The sequence below is a fragment of the Pecten maximus genome, chromosome 1 (genome assembly GCF_902652985.1).
Source record: "Pecten maximus chromosome 1, xPecMax1.1, whole genome shotgun sequence".
Lineage (NCBI taxonomy): Eukaryota > Metazoa > Mollusca > Bivalvia > Pectinida > Pectinidae > Pecten > Pecten maximus.
In genome coordinates, this window is record NC_047015.1 from 55,242,268 (window position 1) to 55,257,367 (window position 15,100).

Below are 15,100 nucleotides of genomic sequence, written 5' to 3' on the forward strand. Positions count from 1 at the left end.
AGTTTAAACGTACATTCTTTATCTATGAGACAAAATCTGATCACTTTGAATTCGCATACCATTACCAACCATGTGAAAATGTACTGCTGTACAATAATACATGTACATTGCATATGAAGCAGAATTGAAAATAGTGTTTGGCATTTTTTTATTGAGCAGGATAGACCACCATCATGGAGATTGTATATGTATATACAAAGAAGAGAAGTGAGTTCGGTCGCCAGTGTAACTTCAGCGACAGGCCGGCTGAACTTCACGTAGACATCATACCAGATGCAACACAAGCAGATAATTTCATTGAGAGGAATCCCGTTGACAATGGACTCCAACATGTTCAAGAGATGTCTGAGCATGAGGTATATTTCTAAGACCAACACTAAAACGCATCACAATGTATTGTGATCAAGTTTCCAAAAATTACTCACATTGATGCTTTTCGAACGCTATGTATGATTATGATAACTGTAAGTCTGCTCCAAAGATGTCTTGCTTTACATTGTAATGAAGTTGCTATATTTGTTCTGTTTACATTGCAATGCTACATAGAAAAGTTTGTATCTGAATCAAATTATAATGAGAAAAATCTTGGAAATTTAAAGGCTTTACCTTTATTTAATTCAGCTCATATGGGATGTATATATATATATATTTTTTGAGTTTTATAAATTTATCTTTCAAAAATAATGTTTTGGGGACACTTAGTATCCATGTATGAAATCAACCATTTTTGTTTAAGTGTTTTGATTTTCTTTTTAAAAACAATAATGTGTGGCCGTGTAAATGCAGAAAATGCAGCCACCAAATTTAAGAAATAATCATGAGTGTCTTTTCAGTGTTAAAAATAACACACTTTTTAGCATGGGATACAGGCAGATTCAGTTGTAAAATATGAGAAAAAAATATCACTGGTTTATTTATATTTTTTTAATTATTTACCAACATTTTCTGTAGATTGGACAAAATTGTTGGAAAATATAGAGAACCCAATCTTCCTAATTTTAACACTATAATTAACAGGTCAACACAGAAAGATTTGAAACCAGCACACGGGGAGTGAACCATACAGAAGGAGGCTGGCCCAAAGATGTCAACTCACAGGAAGTTGAGCAGGTCACCAGATACAGAAAGAAAGTGGAGAAAGATGAAATGTACATTAACACAATTCAGCAACTTGCAACAGTAAGTATTTTAATTATACGTTACTTTACATGTTGAGTCATCCCAGATTGAATCTGAATTTTAAGGGGAAAAAAAAAAGAGAGTATTTTTTCTATTTTTGCAAAAATTTTAGTAATTGATATTTTTGGTATAATTTCTATATTTATGGGTGAGCACATTTCAATGTTTTTGAACAATCACATTTAAATTCTATTTATTGCAACATGAAGACAAAAAAATGTGTAAATCACAATTTCTAGTCTATTATAGATTTTCAGTTTTAACTGTTGAAAACTAAAAATTGTGCTTTTGAAAAAATGCTGATTTTATGTGTTTGTTTTTAGGTCATGGAACACTGCATCAAACAAAACAATGCTATTGATATATACGAGGAGTATTTTGATGACATTGAAATTGATGCTGTAGACGAAGTCCCGTCAGCCAAAACAATAAATGTATTCAGGTAAGTTTAGAACACTTTTTCAATGTATAAAGTGAAACTGTCTAATCTTATCCTGTAGGAAATTAAAAAAAACTAAGGTCATATTAAACAGGGTTTTTATTCTTCTGCTTGGCAAAGCAGAGGTTCTCCATATTTTCCCTTTTTTTCCCTTTCTGTCCATCACACTAGCAGATAGGATTTTACCAACATATTTTGATAGAATCTTGCAAAAATGTTTGCATTTGAATACATTAGGTTCAGATATTGATGTAACTGTTCAATGATGAAGTTTATTTATCCAAAACATAGATGATGTCAGAAAGACTCCAGTTTAAAATAAGGAAGCAGGAAAGAACAGTTGCTGCTTATTTTTTTTCTATTTTTCAAATATGTGTGTTTATATAAAAACAGGGCTTTTATCACTGGTTTGTGTTGGGGCATTTGTGCCTCATTTTATACACAAAATTGATGACACGGGGAAAGAAATTTTTGTGATTAAACTGCAAATTTAGAAATTTGGTTTAAATATGAAATCATCATAAATGGGAACGTGGCCTCTCGTGAGTCCAAAAGAGCTCTCAGAAGATATGAAAAACATACCAATGGCTCTGAGAAATATTCATTGCTATTAATGCTGTTTGTTTTTAGGGATCCTAATGAGATCAAAAGAACAGCAACAAACCTCTCCTGGTTCCCGGATGGTCCGAGGAAACTTGCAGTTGCTTACTGTAACATGGAATTCCAGGGCTCTAGTCCGGATACAAGCATGGAGTCCTACATTTGGGATGTTGGTATGTTGCTCAGTTGTCTATTTCCAGGGCTTTTTTTTCACTACTTTGGGAATGGGGCCTATGGCTTTGGGATTGGGAAAAAATGTGCTGCAACAGGTAAATTGGGAAAAATGGACATAATGGTAAAAGTAACAAGTAGACATAAATATGGATCTATGCTATATTTATTTAGACTCTAGAGCATTATCTCCTTTTCTCAGGCCAGAATAACCAATAAAACGTGGACGGGACGGCACCATTTGGATTTTTAAAGACAAAATTTTTTTATAGATCAATCGATTGGGAAGTTTAACTGGTCGGATTTGGAAAAATATCCAATTTTGCTATGGGGAACGGGGCCGAAATTCGGCCCCTAATCGGCCCCAAAAAAAGCCCTGATTTCTAACGGGTAATTTAAACGTGTCAACAGAACCTCACTCAAAATAGTTCCAAGATGCTGTGTTGATGGTGCAATATCTTGGCTGGCTAGAATTTTAGCTTGCTTTAAATTTTAACTGATAGTGATTTGAAGAATTCAAAATGTGTAATTAATAAATTAAAATAGAGCTATCAAATTTGGATTAGTAAATTAATGGTTTAGTGCAATGTTTCGATGTGAAAATGGCTAAAATTATATAACTGTGATATCGTGTATATTTTACAGTAAATTTATTTTTTGCCCTTTTCCTTTGGGAGATTAATTTTGATTTTCAACATTTATTTAGATGATGAAATGTTGATGAATTATTGGTGACAAAGAAAACAGCACTTGATCAAAAATTGTAGTTGAATTAATTGTATAAAGTCCACTTCTGGAAAGTTTCAGAAAAAAGGGACAAGAAATGTTTATAAAGGTGAAAAAGGATATATTATATGATAGTTCTGCATTCTAGTTTAGGATTAAAAGTTACTTATGTATGTATATTCAATTTTTTAAAGTATAAATATCTTGGATGCAATGTATAATGTAATTTGGGAAGTTAAGGGAGAAAATGTGTATAAATTATGAAATTACTTTTTGACTCAAGGGAGAATTAATGTTTCAATTGTTTCATGTTGTTAAATGTTGATTTTTCCAGAGAACCCCAACAAGCCAGAAATGACACTTAAGCCAGTATCTCCATTGGTGTGCTTAGAATACAACCCTAAAGATTCCCATGTACTACTCGGCGGTTGTTACAATGGTCAAATCGGTGAGTATGTCTGTCTCATCAAAAACCATATTGTATTTACGACAATTAAATTTTCAAAATATTCAAAAAATCGGTTAAAATCCAAAAAATCAGGTCAACCTTATTCATTTTAAAATCTTGTAACAAATTTTGGATATAACAAATTATTCCTCTATTCCTGTGAAATTCGTTATAAACAAATTTTACTGTATTAGCAAGAAAAGGTTATTTCATGGGTTAAAGAGCAAATAACTTTTATAAATTTTCTTTTTTTTATGAAAATATATTAAATATCTCTCACAGTATAAAAATACAATACTCAATATCCAATTTACACAAGAAAGAAAAAAAGTGAAAAAAATAGATCATTAATACAAATTTTATAAAATTACTTCAAATATGATTTAAAATATCACAAAATACAAAATCCCAAGTTTTGAGTTTTGTGTCGATTTGTATTTGTAGCTTATTGGGACACAAGGAAAGGTTCACAGCCTGTCGAGATGTCACCTATAGAACACAGCCATAGAGATCCCGCATATAAAGCCATCTGGATCCAATCAAAGACTGGTACGGAGTGTTTTTCTACGTCCTCGGACGGTCAGGTGCTTTGGTGGGATACCCGTAAGATGGGTGAACCTACCGAAAAACTTTATCTGGATCCAACAAAAAAGCAAGACCCAACGAAAGCACAAGGTGCCATGGTACTGGAGTATGAACCTACCATGGTATGTGAAGTTTTAAATCTTTTCCATGAAATATGAAACATTTAAGATATGAAAAACCTGCATATTTTATATTTTGCTTGAAATAATGTAATATTGTAAAGATGTGGTTTTGGGAATGAAATCACAGTTGGAAATTATTAATAAAAATATTGTTAGATTTCAGAAATATTAGAATTAATGAAATTGTAATTTTGTTTTTGAAAATATTATGAAAAAAATCATTGTGAAAAGAAATAATGCATATATTTTTAATTAAGATTTTACTAGTAAAATTGTTGTGGGATTTGTTTCAAAGTTACAAAAACTTTTTTTTTTATCTGATCTTTTTTAATTATTTTTCAGCCAACAAAATTTATGGTTGGATGTGAAACAGGAACTATTATGTCATGTAACAGAAAAGCTAAGACGCCAGCAGAAAAAATTGTAGCATTGTACCACGGTCACTTAGGGCCCGTATATTCATTACAAAGGAATCCATTCTTCCCCAAAAACTTCCTTAGTGTTGGCGACTGGAAAGCAAGGGTAAGGACAAAATTTAATGATTTTTTTTATCCCATTTGAGGTTTGTTTAAAAGGCATATATACTATTTCTTTATTTGAAATTAAGAAACCTCTGTTCAGTATAAAGTTTTGGGTGGGATTATTTGTGAACTTCTTTTAATAGCTTTCCATTTTGAAATTAATGTTTCTACAAAAATGAAGAAGGGTGCTTATTTTGCAGATTAATATTGTATAAGGTCAGCCTGGTAAAATCAGGCACTGCCAACAACTTCCTACAATTTAGCAAAGGACAAATTCATCTAGAGCATCACAATATTAAAAAAAGTGTTGAAAATTATGACCCCTGCTACATGCTATTAATTTCAAATTGTATACAAACAACTTGTATACGTAAAAAAACAATAATGATATTGATTAGTTTGAATTGAATGCCATTTCAATATACGCTTGTTTTTTTTTGTAGATTTGGTCTGAAGATATCAGGGAATCCTCAATCATGTGGACAAGGTAAGAATCCATACATAAACTTGTGCTGCTTTAAAACCAGAAAACAAAACCATGTTTATTTCATTGTCTGATAAATTGTTTTGATACTGCTTTTATGACAATAGTAGTTTGCTTTCAGTCATGTCTTCAATTTTTAAGTCTATTTGAGAAGCTAAATTAAGTGATGATGCCCCCACATAGTGCAAGGTATATATAGTATATAATTACTTCATTTGTACATTCGTGCTTGCAAAACTTGTGTACAAGATATTGGGGTAGGCGGGGGGTTATATCATGTATCTGGCTGAACCCCACTCAATTAGCTTTTATATTTCAAATCTACACTGTGAATTGCCCAAAAATTATGCAACACTTCTTAGACAGTGTATGAAAGTATATATGAAAATTCCTTAGACAATTGATCTACAGAAAACTGAAATCCCATGGCTCGAGTCATTTTTCAATAGACCAATTTTGTATTAAAACCCATATTGTTGAAAGTAGCATAACTGTCACGCAAACGCTTACTTCGTCCAGTTCATACTCGCTCAAATGTTTGAAGTCAATAATGCACTGTTCTCAGTAAAAACACCTTGATTATAAGCTCTGATCGATTGCCAGAAAATATAGAAATGTTGTTTACATGAATCGTAATGTATGTCAGAACTCAAAATTTCTTAGCCAATCGGGCCAACACTTAGACATTTTCCATAGACGGACCAGGTTTTCTATAGCATCGGGGCATCGGACCACCTTTACTTTCGAAAACTTCTTAGATGTTAAGGGGCAAGTCTATAATTTTTTTTCCCCATATTTCATATTTTTGTATGTTTGTATTTCAGACAATACTCCTCCTACCTGTCCGACGGCTCATGGAGCCCGGTCCGACCTTCGGTGTTCTTTGTCACCAAAATGGATGGCACATTGGATGTTTGGGATATCATCTTTAAACAGAGCGACCCAACACTTAGCCTACAGGTGCGAGTCACATTGAATTAATTTTTACTTTTCAACCCTAAAAAAATGTGTAGGTTAAGAAAATGATAAATAAAAATTTGTCTTGAATATCAGGTCATTCATAGATTTGATAGGAAATGAAATAAATTTGGACAAAAATTTTTGGAAAACATTTCTGAATGTTGGCAGTCAAAAATTTTTAGTTTTGATTTAGTATAATGTTTGCTGTTTTAAAAATTCTGAGGATATGTTGATAAGGATGAGATGCTTGTTTCAGGTTTGTGACGAGCCTCTACACAGTTTACGAGTACAGGAATCAGGGCGGCTCATTGCATGTGGATCTCATTCTGGAACTACAACGTTACTGGAACTGTCTGAGGGTCTGTGTACGCTACAGAGAAACGAGAAGAACTTAGTCACGGCAGTATGTACATTTTTTAAATAATCAGATGTTTAAAAAAATATCTTGATTGGAGGTTTTCAGTGGTAAACACGGTTTGATCAATTGTACCAAGTTTGCTAGTGTTGTGGATGAAGCAGAATTCAATTACCTTACAAAACACTTTTTTATTATTATCATAATTTTTTTTTTTTTTTTTTTTAATTTTTTTATTCCTTCTATTTTTGAGAATGTGAAAGCTGTCTTACTTGTGAGACAAACTGAATGGATTTTCATGTGCAAATTTATGATTTGCTATATATATTTTATTTCTGTTCAGATGTTTGAGAGAGAGACGAGGAGGGAGAAGATCCTGGATTCTCGTCACAGGGAAATGAAACTCAAGGAACGATCAAAGAGCTCAGCTGACAAAGACAAGGTAACTTCTGAGAACAGTTTTTAATTAGCCACAGTTTTTAATTAGCCACAACACTTCATTACCAAACAAACAAAAAATCTTGGTGCAGATTATTGTTCAACTGAAATCATCAACAAAAGGCTTGTGGCCCTGCTTTCATCAATATTTCTTAAATTAGAAATTTCCATAACTTAGAATTTTCTATTGTATTTAAGGAAAAATCTTAGTGCAAAAACTTTCCTTAAATTCTGCGATGTTTCGTGACTGAAAATTTAAGCTAAGGAATGTCCTTTTGGTAAGAAATATTCATGGTACCAGATCGTATAATTTGGACACAAGAATAAAAAATATTTTAGGTAAAATATGGAAAATTAAATGAGGTTACTATATACATACCAACACGACCAGTATGAGAGTGTTGTCAATAATTTGTCTTCAAAGCAATCTCATAAATGATTTAATCTAGAATTCTCATTTCCTTTTAATAAGTAACATGTAAATTTATGCCACTTCAGAATACAAATAAATGTGTATGGCTTGAATTAAATGCTGATCAGTTTGAAAAAAAAATGATGTAAATAAGCTCATATACCATCTATTGTTTATTGTTATAATATGTGTAATACAAACATTTATAAAAATATAAAAGCTGTTTTTCTTAAGATCACAATTAACAAAAAAATGATTCTGTATAATTTGACAGGCTAAAACTCCTTCCAATCTAAAATTTTCATATTTAACAGTAAAAACAATTTCAAAAACATGAACATCAATTTTGTAATCTAAGACCACAAATCAACCAAAAATAATTCTGTATAATTTGACAATCTTAAACTCCTTCTAATTGATGTTCATTTGACAGTAAAAGTAATTTTAAAAATGAAGATAAATTTTGTAATTATTTCTTGCACATACATATTTATACATATTTATCTTTAATCATTTGACCTACAGGAAGATGAGGAAAAGGAAGAAGATGGACAAGAAGAAGATCTTTATGCCAGGGCAGAAAAGGAGTTTTACGATATCATTGAGAAGGAGAAGAAAAATCTGGAAAAGAAACAGGCAAATCAGATGGAAACTGACAAAGGGGACACCGGAAAACAGTCCCCAATTGCCGAGGAAGGAGAGGAAGAAAAAACAACGGAAAATGAAGAGAAATCAGACACCAAAAAATAAATGGACATATAAGCGTAGACAAAAATCTTAACACAAGAGATTTGGACAGACGACTAGTGATGGGGTCAGATTCACTTTGGAAGAAAACATTGCTTCAAAGTGACTTTGATAAGTTTTCAAATCATGACGGAGAAAAAGGTCTCCCTCCGGATGGATGGCAGTAACACTTGGGATAAGTGCTCAACTTTACGATTTCGTGCAGACTGTTGATAACAATAAGTTCTATTTAAATTAGCATTTAAATCTAATCAATATTCGAAGAAAACAAATTGTAGACTTTTAATTTGAACTGTGAGGTGTCTCTGTCAAGTTTCCTTACTATCAGTGCTATAATGTATTGAACAAAATTCGGGGAGCATATATTCTTGAGCTGTCTTTGAAAAAATGTGATTTGGAAGACTGGACTTGAAAGATCGAAAGATTACTTTCACATTTGATATCATTTCATCCTAGACCATAAACATGTTGACTGATCTGATTACAAATCAGAAGTTGTTTATCTTTTTTTATATTGATTAAACATTGTATAATATCTACATGTATTTATATATGACGTATGAAATGGAAAAAAAAAACTGTTAAAATAAAAATGCTAAGAAAACATCTAAGAACGTCTTGTATTTCTCTTATTTTGGCAGATGTATAATGAGTAATTTTAGAGATCAAATAATTTATCAATGATGAATAAAAGGAATATTTATATGAAGTGATAGTAATTCATTAGGGACAACCAGGGTAATTCATTATGACAAACAAAATCTTATCCACTAACTGAGATTCTTTGCTCTAGACCAAACTTGAGCATTGTGATGTTTGTTTAATTGCATTTTCTATCGTCTATCTATCCCGCATTGACTTTCTCGTTCTGAGATTTCCTCTCCCAGTACTTGTTGGGTCTTGTTTTGAAATTAGTAAGCTTTCAAAATGAAGTACATGTATAATTTTTGAAAGAGTTACTGCCCTTTGTTTAGGTATTTCAATGTTATATCGGTCCTTATATATACATGTATAATGAATTGAATTGAACATATTTTATTGTTTGAAACAAATGGATCGGGCACAAGTTATAACAACTTAGAAAAACCCTCTCCACAAATATATATTACAGAAAGTGTGATAACGACACAAAATAATTACATTAATTTATAAAGGAAGAAAAACAAATAGTTGGAAGGTAAAAGGACAGATGTAGAGATATCAGGGAGAGAAGATGAAAATTGTTACTTTTACCAATAATACTAAATTAAAGGTTCATGGATAATGTACACAATATATCTATAGAGCAAAAGTAATTAGAAATAATACATGGCACTTTCTAGATATACATCCAAAACAGGTCACTTATCAATTGTTCTAGTAAACACAGTCTATGAATCATTCTCTTAGTCAAACTTTTTCTTCCTATGTTTCTTGACCGTATGCCACGCATTCGAATCTAATTATACTTGTGAATTAACCTATTGAGCATATGAAACTATTCAATATAAACATGATCAAATTACATATTCAAAGAGCGACATTGGTAAAAATAGAATAAACATTGAAATATATATCTGTTCACACGAATGTATTAATTAGAAACGGTTTATATATATAATATATATATAACATAGTAACACAAATGACGAAGGAAGACAACTTTTTGACTCGTGCCCTGACCGCGCGAACACGCCTAGCCAGAAATACCTGCAGCTTATACCGCTGCGCCACATCGACGTTCTTAAAAAAAGAACGTTTCAATGACGCAGTGATGGTCGGCCCGATACCCTGACATGACTGTTCGAAAGATGAATTCATTTTCAGCCGTAGTCAAGTCTTCATTTCCACACAACAATAAATGCAAGGGTATATAGGCTGATGATGTAACCGTTGATCAAAAATTATACGTCTAATATAAATAAAAAATATTCATTGATGATTATAGATTATCAAATGAATAAACAATTCAAATAAACTATTCGATGTCGATAGCAGAAGTTCACACTATTCACTTTTCAAAATACTCTGCTGTTTCTAAAGTTCATCACATCCTGTGCCATGGTTTGCTTTCTCTGTTGCTTCCTTGCCTCCGGAAATTCGTTTCTCTTTTGCCATCGGCATCGGATCAATAGATATGATAAACACACATAAATTTACACAGATATATATATAGATATAAGAGGAATTAAAATCTATACGAATAAAGAATATATGTTCAACATGTATATAATTATATTACAGACGAAGAAGAAATGATTTTGTAACCTATGTAGAATGATTAGACAGAAAAGGTCATTATTTAAAGTACAAGTATTTCTTAATCTTGCATGCAATATATTAGACTTTCTATTTCCATCAGAGTAATAATAAGGTACTTTTGATATATTAGTGATAGAATTTTTAAATACTGAGTATGAGTTACTTTGCCTAGTTTCTAAATCTAGTTGGTTCCAAAGTCGAATAGTAGCAGGGAAAAACGAAATATTGGTCAAATGAAGAAAATAATTTTCACAAGGGTAACCACAGGCACATGATGGAGATTCTACAAGATTAACACGATACAGGTCATAATTAATTATATATATAGGCTAGCTATAATTGTGTGTATGATTTGTTCATAAAATGTTAAGGCGACGAGGCCCGTAACTAAAGAAACTTTGAGTATTATTTGGATAATTTTGATCTGGGGTTGTAGCACTTTTAAAAGTGGTCTGATTTCTGGTACTTTCAGGAAGGCAATTCCACATTGCTGTGGTTTCTGGTATAAACGATGATCTAGTGTTGGTGAGATTAAAGTTCTGCGTTGTGTAGTTATTATTGTCTCTTAGAGGATAAGGAATTCTGTCACCTACTAGTTGTGAAAGTATTTTTGGTTTGGTTTACTTGGTTTGACGTCCTATTAACAGCCAGGGTCATTTAAGGATGTGTGAGGTTTGTGAGGTGGAGGAAAGCCGGAGTACCCGGAGGAAAACCACCAGCCTATGGTCAGTACCTGGCAACTGCCCCGCGTGGGTTTTGAACTCGCAACCCAGAGGTGGAGGGCCCCCTTCGTGGAAGTAATGTATAACAAGAAATATCTTTAAAAAAGATAAACGGCGTAGTTTTAATGCTGGTGGTTATAATGTAGCCCGAGTTTTCTCTGGCCCTGTCACCATGTCTGGTTTAGATATTGTGACAGGGCCAGAGAAAACTCGGGCTAGTTATAATGTAAAACTGATGGTGAAATAAATTAACGAACTAAAGCGTTTTAGCACGAATAACAAAATTATACAGTTTGAATCATTTTTGGTAATAATAAGACTGCATTTGAATCAGGAATATGATTGTATTAATGTAATATTTAAAAAGATAATCTACGTATTCAGCTTGCATTCAATTTTATCTTTGTTTCGTTTTTAACTGCATATCTGCATTTGGCATTTACCGCTACATTATTCAGATAGAACTTGAGCTATTTTGGAAAAATCTAGCAAAGTCAATGAAGCGGAAATTAAGGCAACTAGTAACTTATATTTATGTTCAGGTACATGTAATACCGTGTAATCTTTTTACCGGAATCTAATTAATATATGAAACAATGAACGCACCCTTATTTTCATTCTGGGATCGAATAGAAGATTCTAGTAAAATGTAAAATATCAACTTTATTTATTGTTCAGTTGCCAATCGTGTTAAAACACAACAACTACTTTCATTGACCCGTATCAGAGCGTTTGAGGGGTTTTAATTCAGGAGGGAACATGAGAAAAGCCACGTGATCGGACAGGTGCACCGTGACCTTTTCCTTGTCGGGGAATCGAACCCCTGCTGCCTGTGCCACTCGACCAAATTGGAACAAACCTCGCCTCCGTCTGCCAACGTCTAGTTTAGCAGAAAATGACGAGGGGTTCCGATTGCCACTCGACCAAGAAATATATAATTGACCTCGGGAAAGAGAGGCTGAACGAGAATATATATTCTGGCCTGACCTGATACTAATAGGAATTCGAATTTCTAAAACAGGATGTTTTACCAATTTATTCCAATGTTGTTTCCTCATACTTGACGAGATATCGCCGCAGCGGTATCTGTAGTAAAGACAGTCGTTTCATATTCTTTGATATACAACAAATGATAATTTAACAGAGTTAGGAAGTTAGTTTGGGAAACAACATGCGTGTTATTAACCGATTGAACATCATTTAAGTACATTTACATACATTTAAAGTACCAACATGGGGCAAAATTATAACCATACATGTGCTTATTTGTGTGCATTGGACAAATCTCCATCCCATATGGACGTTCATTGGACAAATGGCCATACCATATGAGCATTCATTGGACAAACCTCCATCCCATATGAACGTTCAATGGACAAACCTCCATCCCATATTGACGTTCATTGGACAAATCTCCATCCCATATGAACGTCCATTGGACGAATCTCCATTTTACTTGAACGTTTATTGGACTAACCTGCATCACATATTCATGAACGCTCATTGGACAAACCTCCATTCCATATGAACGTTCATTGGACAAACCTCTATATTCCATATGAACGTCCATTGGACAAATTTCCATCACACGTGAAAGTTCATTGGACCAATTCCCATACCATATGAAAGTTCATTGGACAAACCTCCATCACATATGAACGTTCATTGGACAAACCTCCATCACATATGAACGTTCATTGGACAAACCTCCATCCCATATGAACGTTCATTCGACAAATCTCCATTCCACTTCAATTAAGGATTGAATAATGTTATGTTGAGGTGTATGGGGGTATAAACCTCAATAGGTCTTGAGACAAATTTTATGAACTGCGAATAATAAATATATTTATATTTTTTTGATATTTTGTACAATATTTTGTCTTTGAGAAATAGGGACTTGTGCAAGTCTACCACAGAACTTACCGAAATGTACGTCATCACTCTTCGTCTACATATGGTTAATACTTTTAGGATTTCTTTCGTGAACAAACTTAATAGCGAATTAAAACAAATATTAGTTTTAAAGGAATTTATTTCATATAAATATGGTCACTTTTGAAAAGGAATTAAAAAAATATAGTCTAAGCTCAACAAATGTATTCCTACGCCGGACTTGATATAGTTCATTGAAAAATGACTCGAGGTAACTGTGGTAGGTTCATTGAGTCTGAATTGAGTGGAAATATAAATATTGTTTATTGAACAAAAGTTTAACCATGCACATTCATCAAACAAAAAATAAAAAATTTTAAAATCTAAAATGTACGTAAATTGGACAATGCCCGAGTCTAAACGATGTCCGAGTCTTAAACCTTATACAAAATGTACATTCATCGGACAAAAAACATGAACATTCACTGAGATACAATAATTTAACGCATGCATCAAAAAGGGTTATTTATACGAATATTTGCATTGCAAAGTGAAGACAGCTAGGATATTTTTGCTCCATTCTTAATTAAAATATAGTTATTTTCTTTTGCAGCCTCAGAATAATGCTGACGATTTCATTAACTATTATTAGTATCAGCGAATGCTATTTATCAAATTTTTTTTTTTCAACGATGAAAGGTTTCGAAAGTAAGACGGTCTCGTAAATAAGCCTTACTTGCCTTACAGGACAAATGACTTCGAAAATAAGACGGTCTTGAAAATAGGTCTCCTTCGAAAATAAGCCGGGGATTCCTTACCAAATAAAGAAAATAAGCCACGGCTTATTATCGCGATTTTAGGGTATATGTATTCGTTCTAAAATGATTTATTACAAAACAACTCTGCTGAAAAAGCGAGGAACATATGATGCCGATAGGAAAACAGTGACGGCGTCTCGAGTCAACGTCGTTGGTAACAAAATACGGAGGCGAATTTCGATAACTTCCATTTCCATTACGTTCAAGCAGATTTATTTCGTCCGCTCCGAAAAAAAGGGATAACAAAAGATCATATTAATTATACTGTCATAGAATAAGAATGACAAGCAATAATTTATTTTGATTTGGAGCGGGAGGGGATATTTTTTGTTGGGAATAATTTTCTTATGGGCAGAGGAAAGGAACAGCACTGACTTATTGATCACGGTGATATCCTACACAACCGCCCATCAATGTGCAGTTTTTCGCGTCGATGGAGGGGAGGCAACTCGCAGTAAATGTCTGCTTGGTCGTTTCGATAAAGATCAATTATTTTTTCCGAAAATTACATTTTTTGTTTTCTTTTGTGTGTGTGGGTGGGTGCGTGGGAACCCTCCCTTTCGACAAAATGAAATAAATAAATAAATAAATAAATAAAATAAATAAACAAGAAATATCTAAAATAATGTGTCATTTGTAAAGATACATCCACGTATATTCAGCTTGCATTCAATCTTAACTTTGTTTCGTTTTTAACTGCATATCTGCATTTTGCATTTACCGCTACATTGACCAATCACATACTTCATCTTGACCAGTAACGCCACCTGTCGCGTCATATCCGGGGCCAAAAGAATATTAAACGGCTATGCCGAAAAATAGAAATAAAATGGTACGATATGGACAGGGAATATGGGAAAGCGCGTCTTCATGGCAGCAATTTATATGTGAAGGGGTCAAGGGAGGGATGGAGGAGGGTATGGCAGACATAGGGATCGGGAAAGGTGTGGAAATCGGAATGGGTGCGGGGGAGGGGGGGGGGGGGGGGGGCATGAAGGAGCCAGGGTGGTAGTCAAATTTGGACGGGGTAGGGTGTGAAAATCGGGATGGGGCTGGGGTAAGTAAGGTTGTTATATAGGGGCCGGGCGGGTGGAACAGTATAAAGACGGGTCGGGAGAGAGTTGGGCAGGTAGCAAGTACATTGTAATTAGGGGTGGGGACTGGGAGCCAATTAGGATGGTTCGCACATAGATATACAAAATGGTCATTGTGGATGGGGGGGGGGCTGTATTAAGGACAATGCAATTTTGGCATGAA

At 33.5% G+C, this 15,100-nt stretch overlaps 1 protein-coding gene across 1 annotated transcript; it reads left to right on the forward strand.

Annotated features, from left to right (window-relative positions):
• Positions 1–173: 173 nt before the first annotated feature.
• LOC117338404 (dynein intermediate chain 3, ciliary-like) lies at positions 174–8,532 on the forward strand. The gene is made up of 12 exons (XM_033899760.1): positions 174–356; positions 1,018–1,179; positions 1,503–1,621; positions 2,249–2,391; positions 3,450–3,563; positions 4,008–4,270; positions 4,613–4,792; positions 5,235–5,278; positions 6,100–6,235; positions 6,492–6,638; positions 6,934–7,032; positions 7,966–8,532. The coding sequence occupies exons 1-12, from the start codon at positions 174–176 to the stop codon at positions 8,188–8,190; spliced, it is 1,815 nt and encodes a 604-aa protein (XP_033755651.1). The 3' UTR covers positions 8,191–8,532.
• The last annotated feature ends 6,568 nt before the right edge of the window (positions 8,533–15,100 follow it).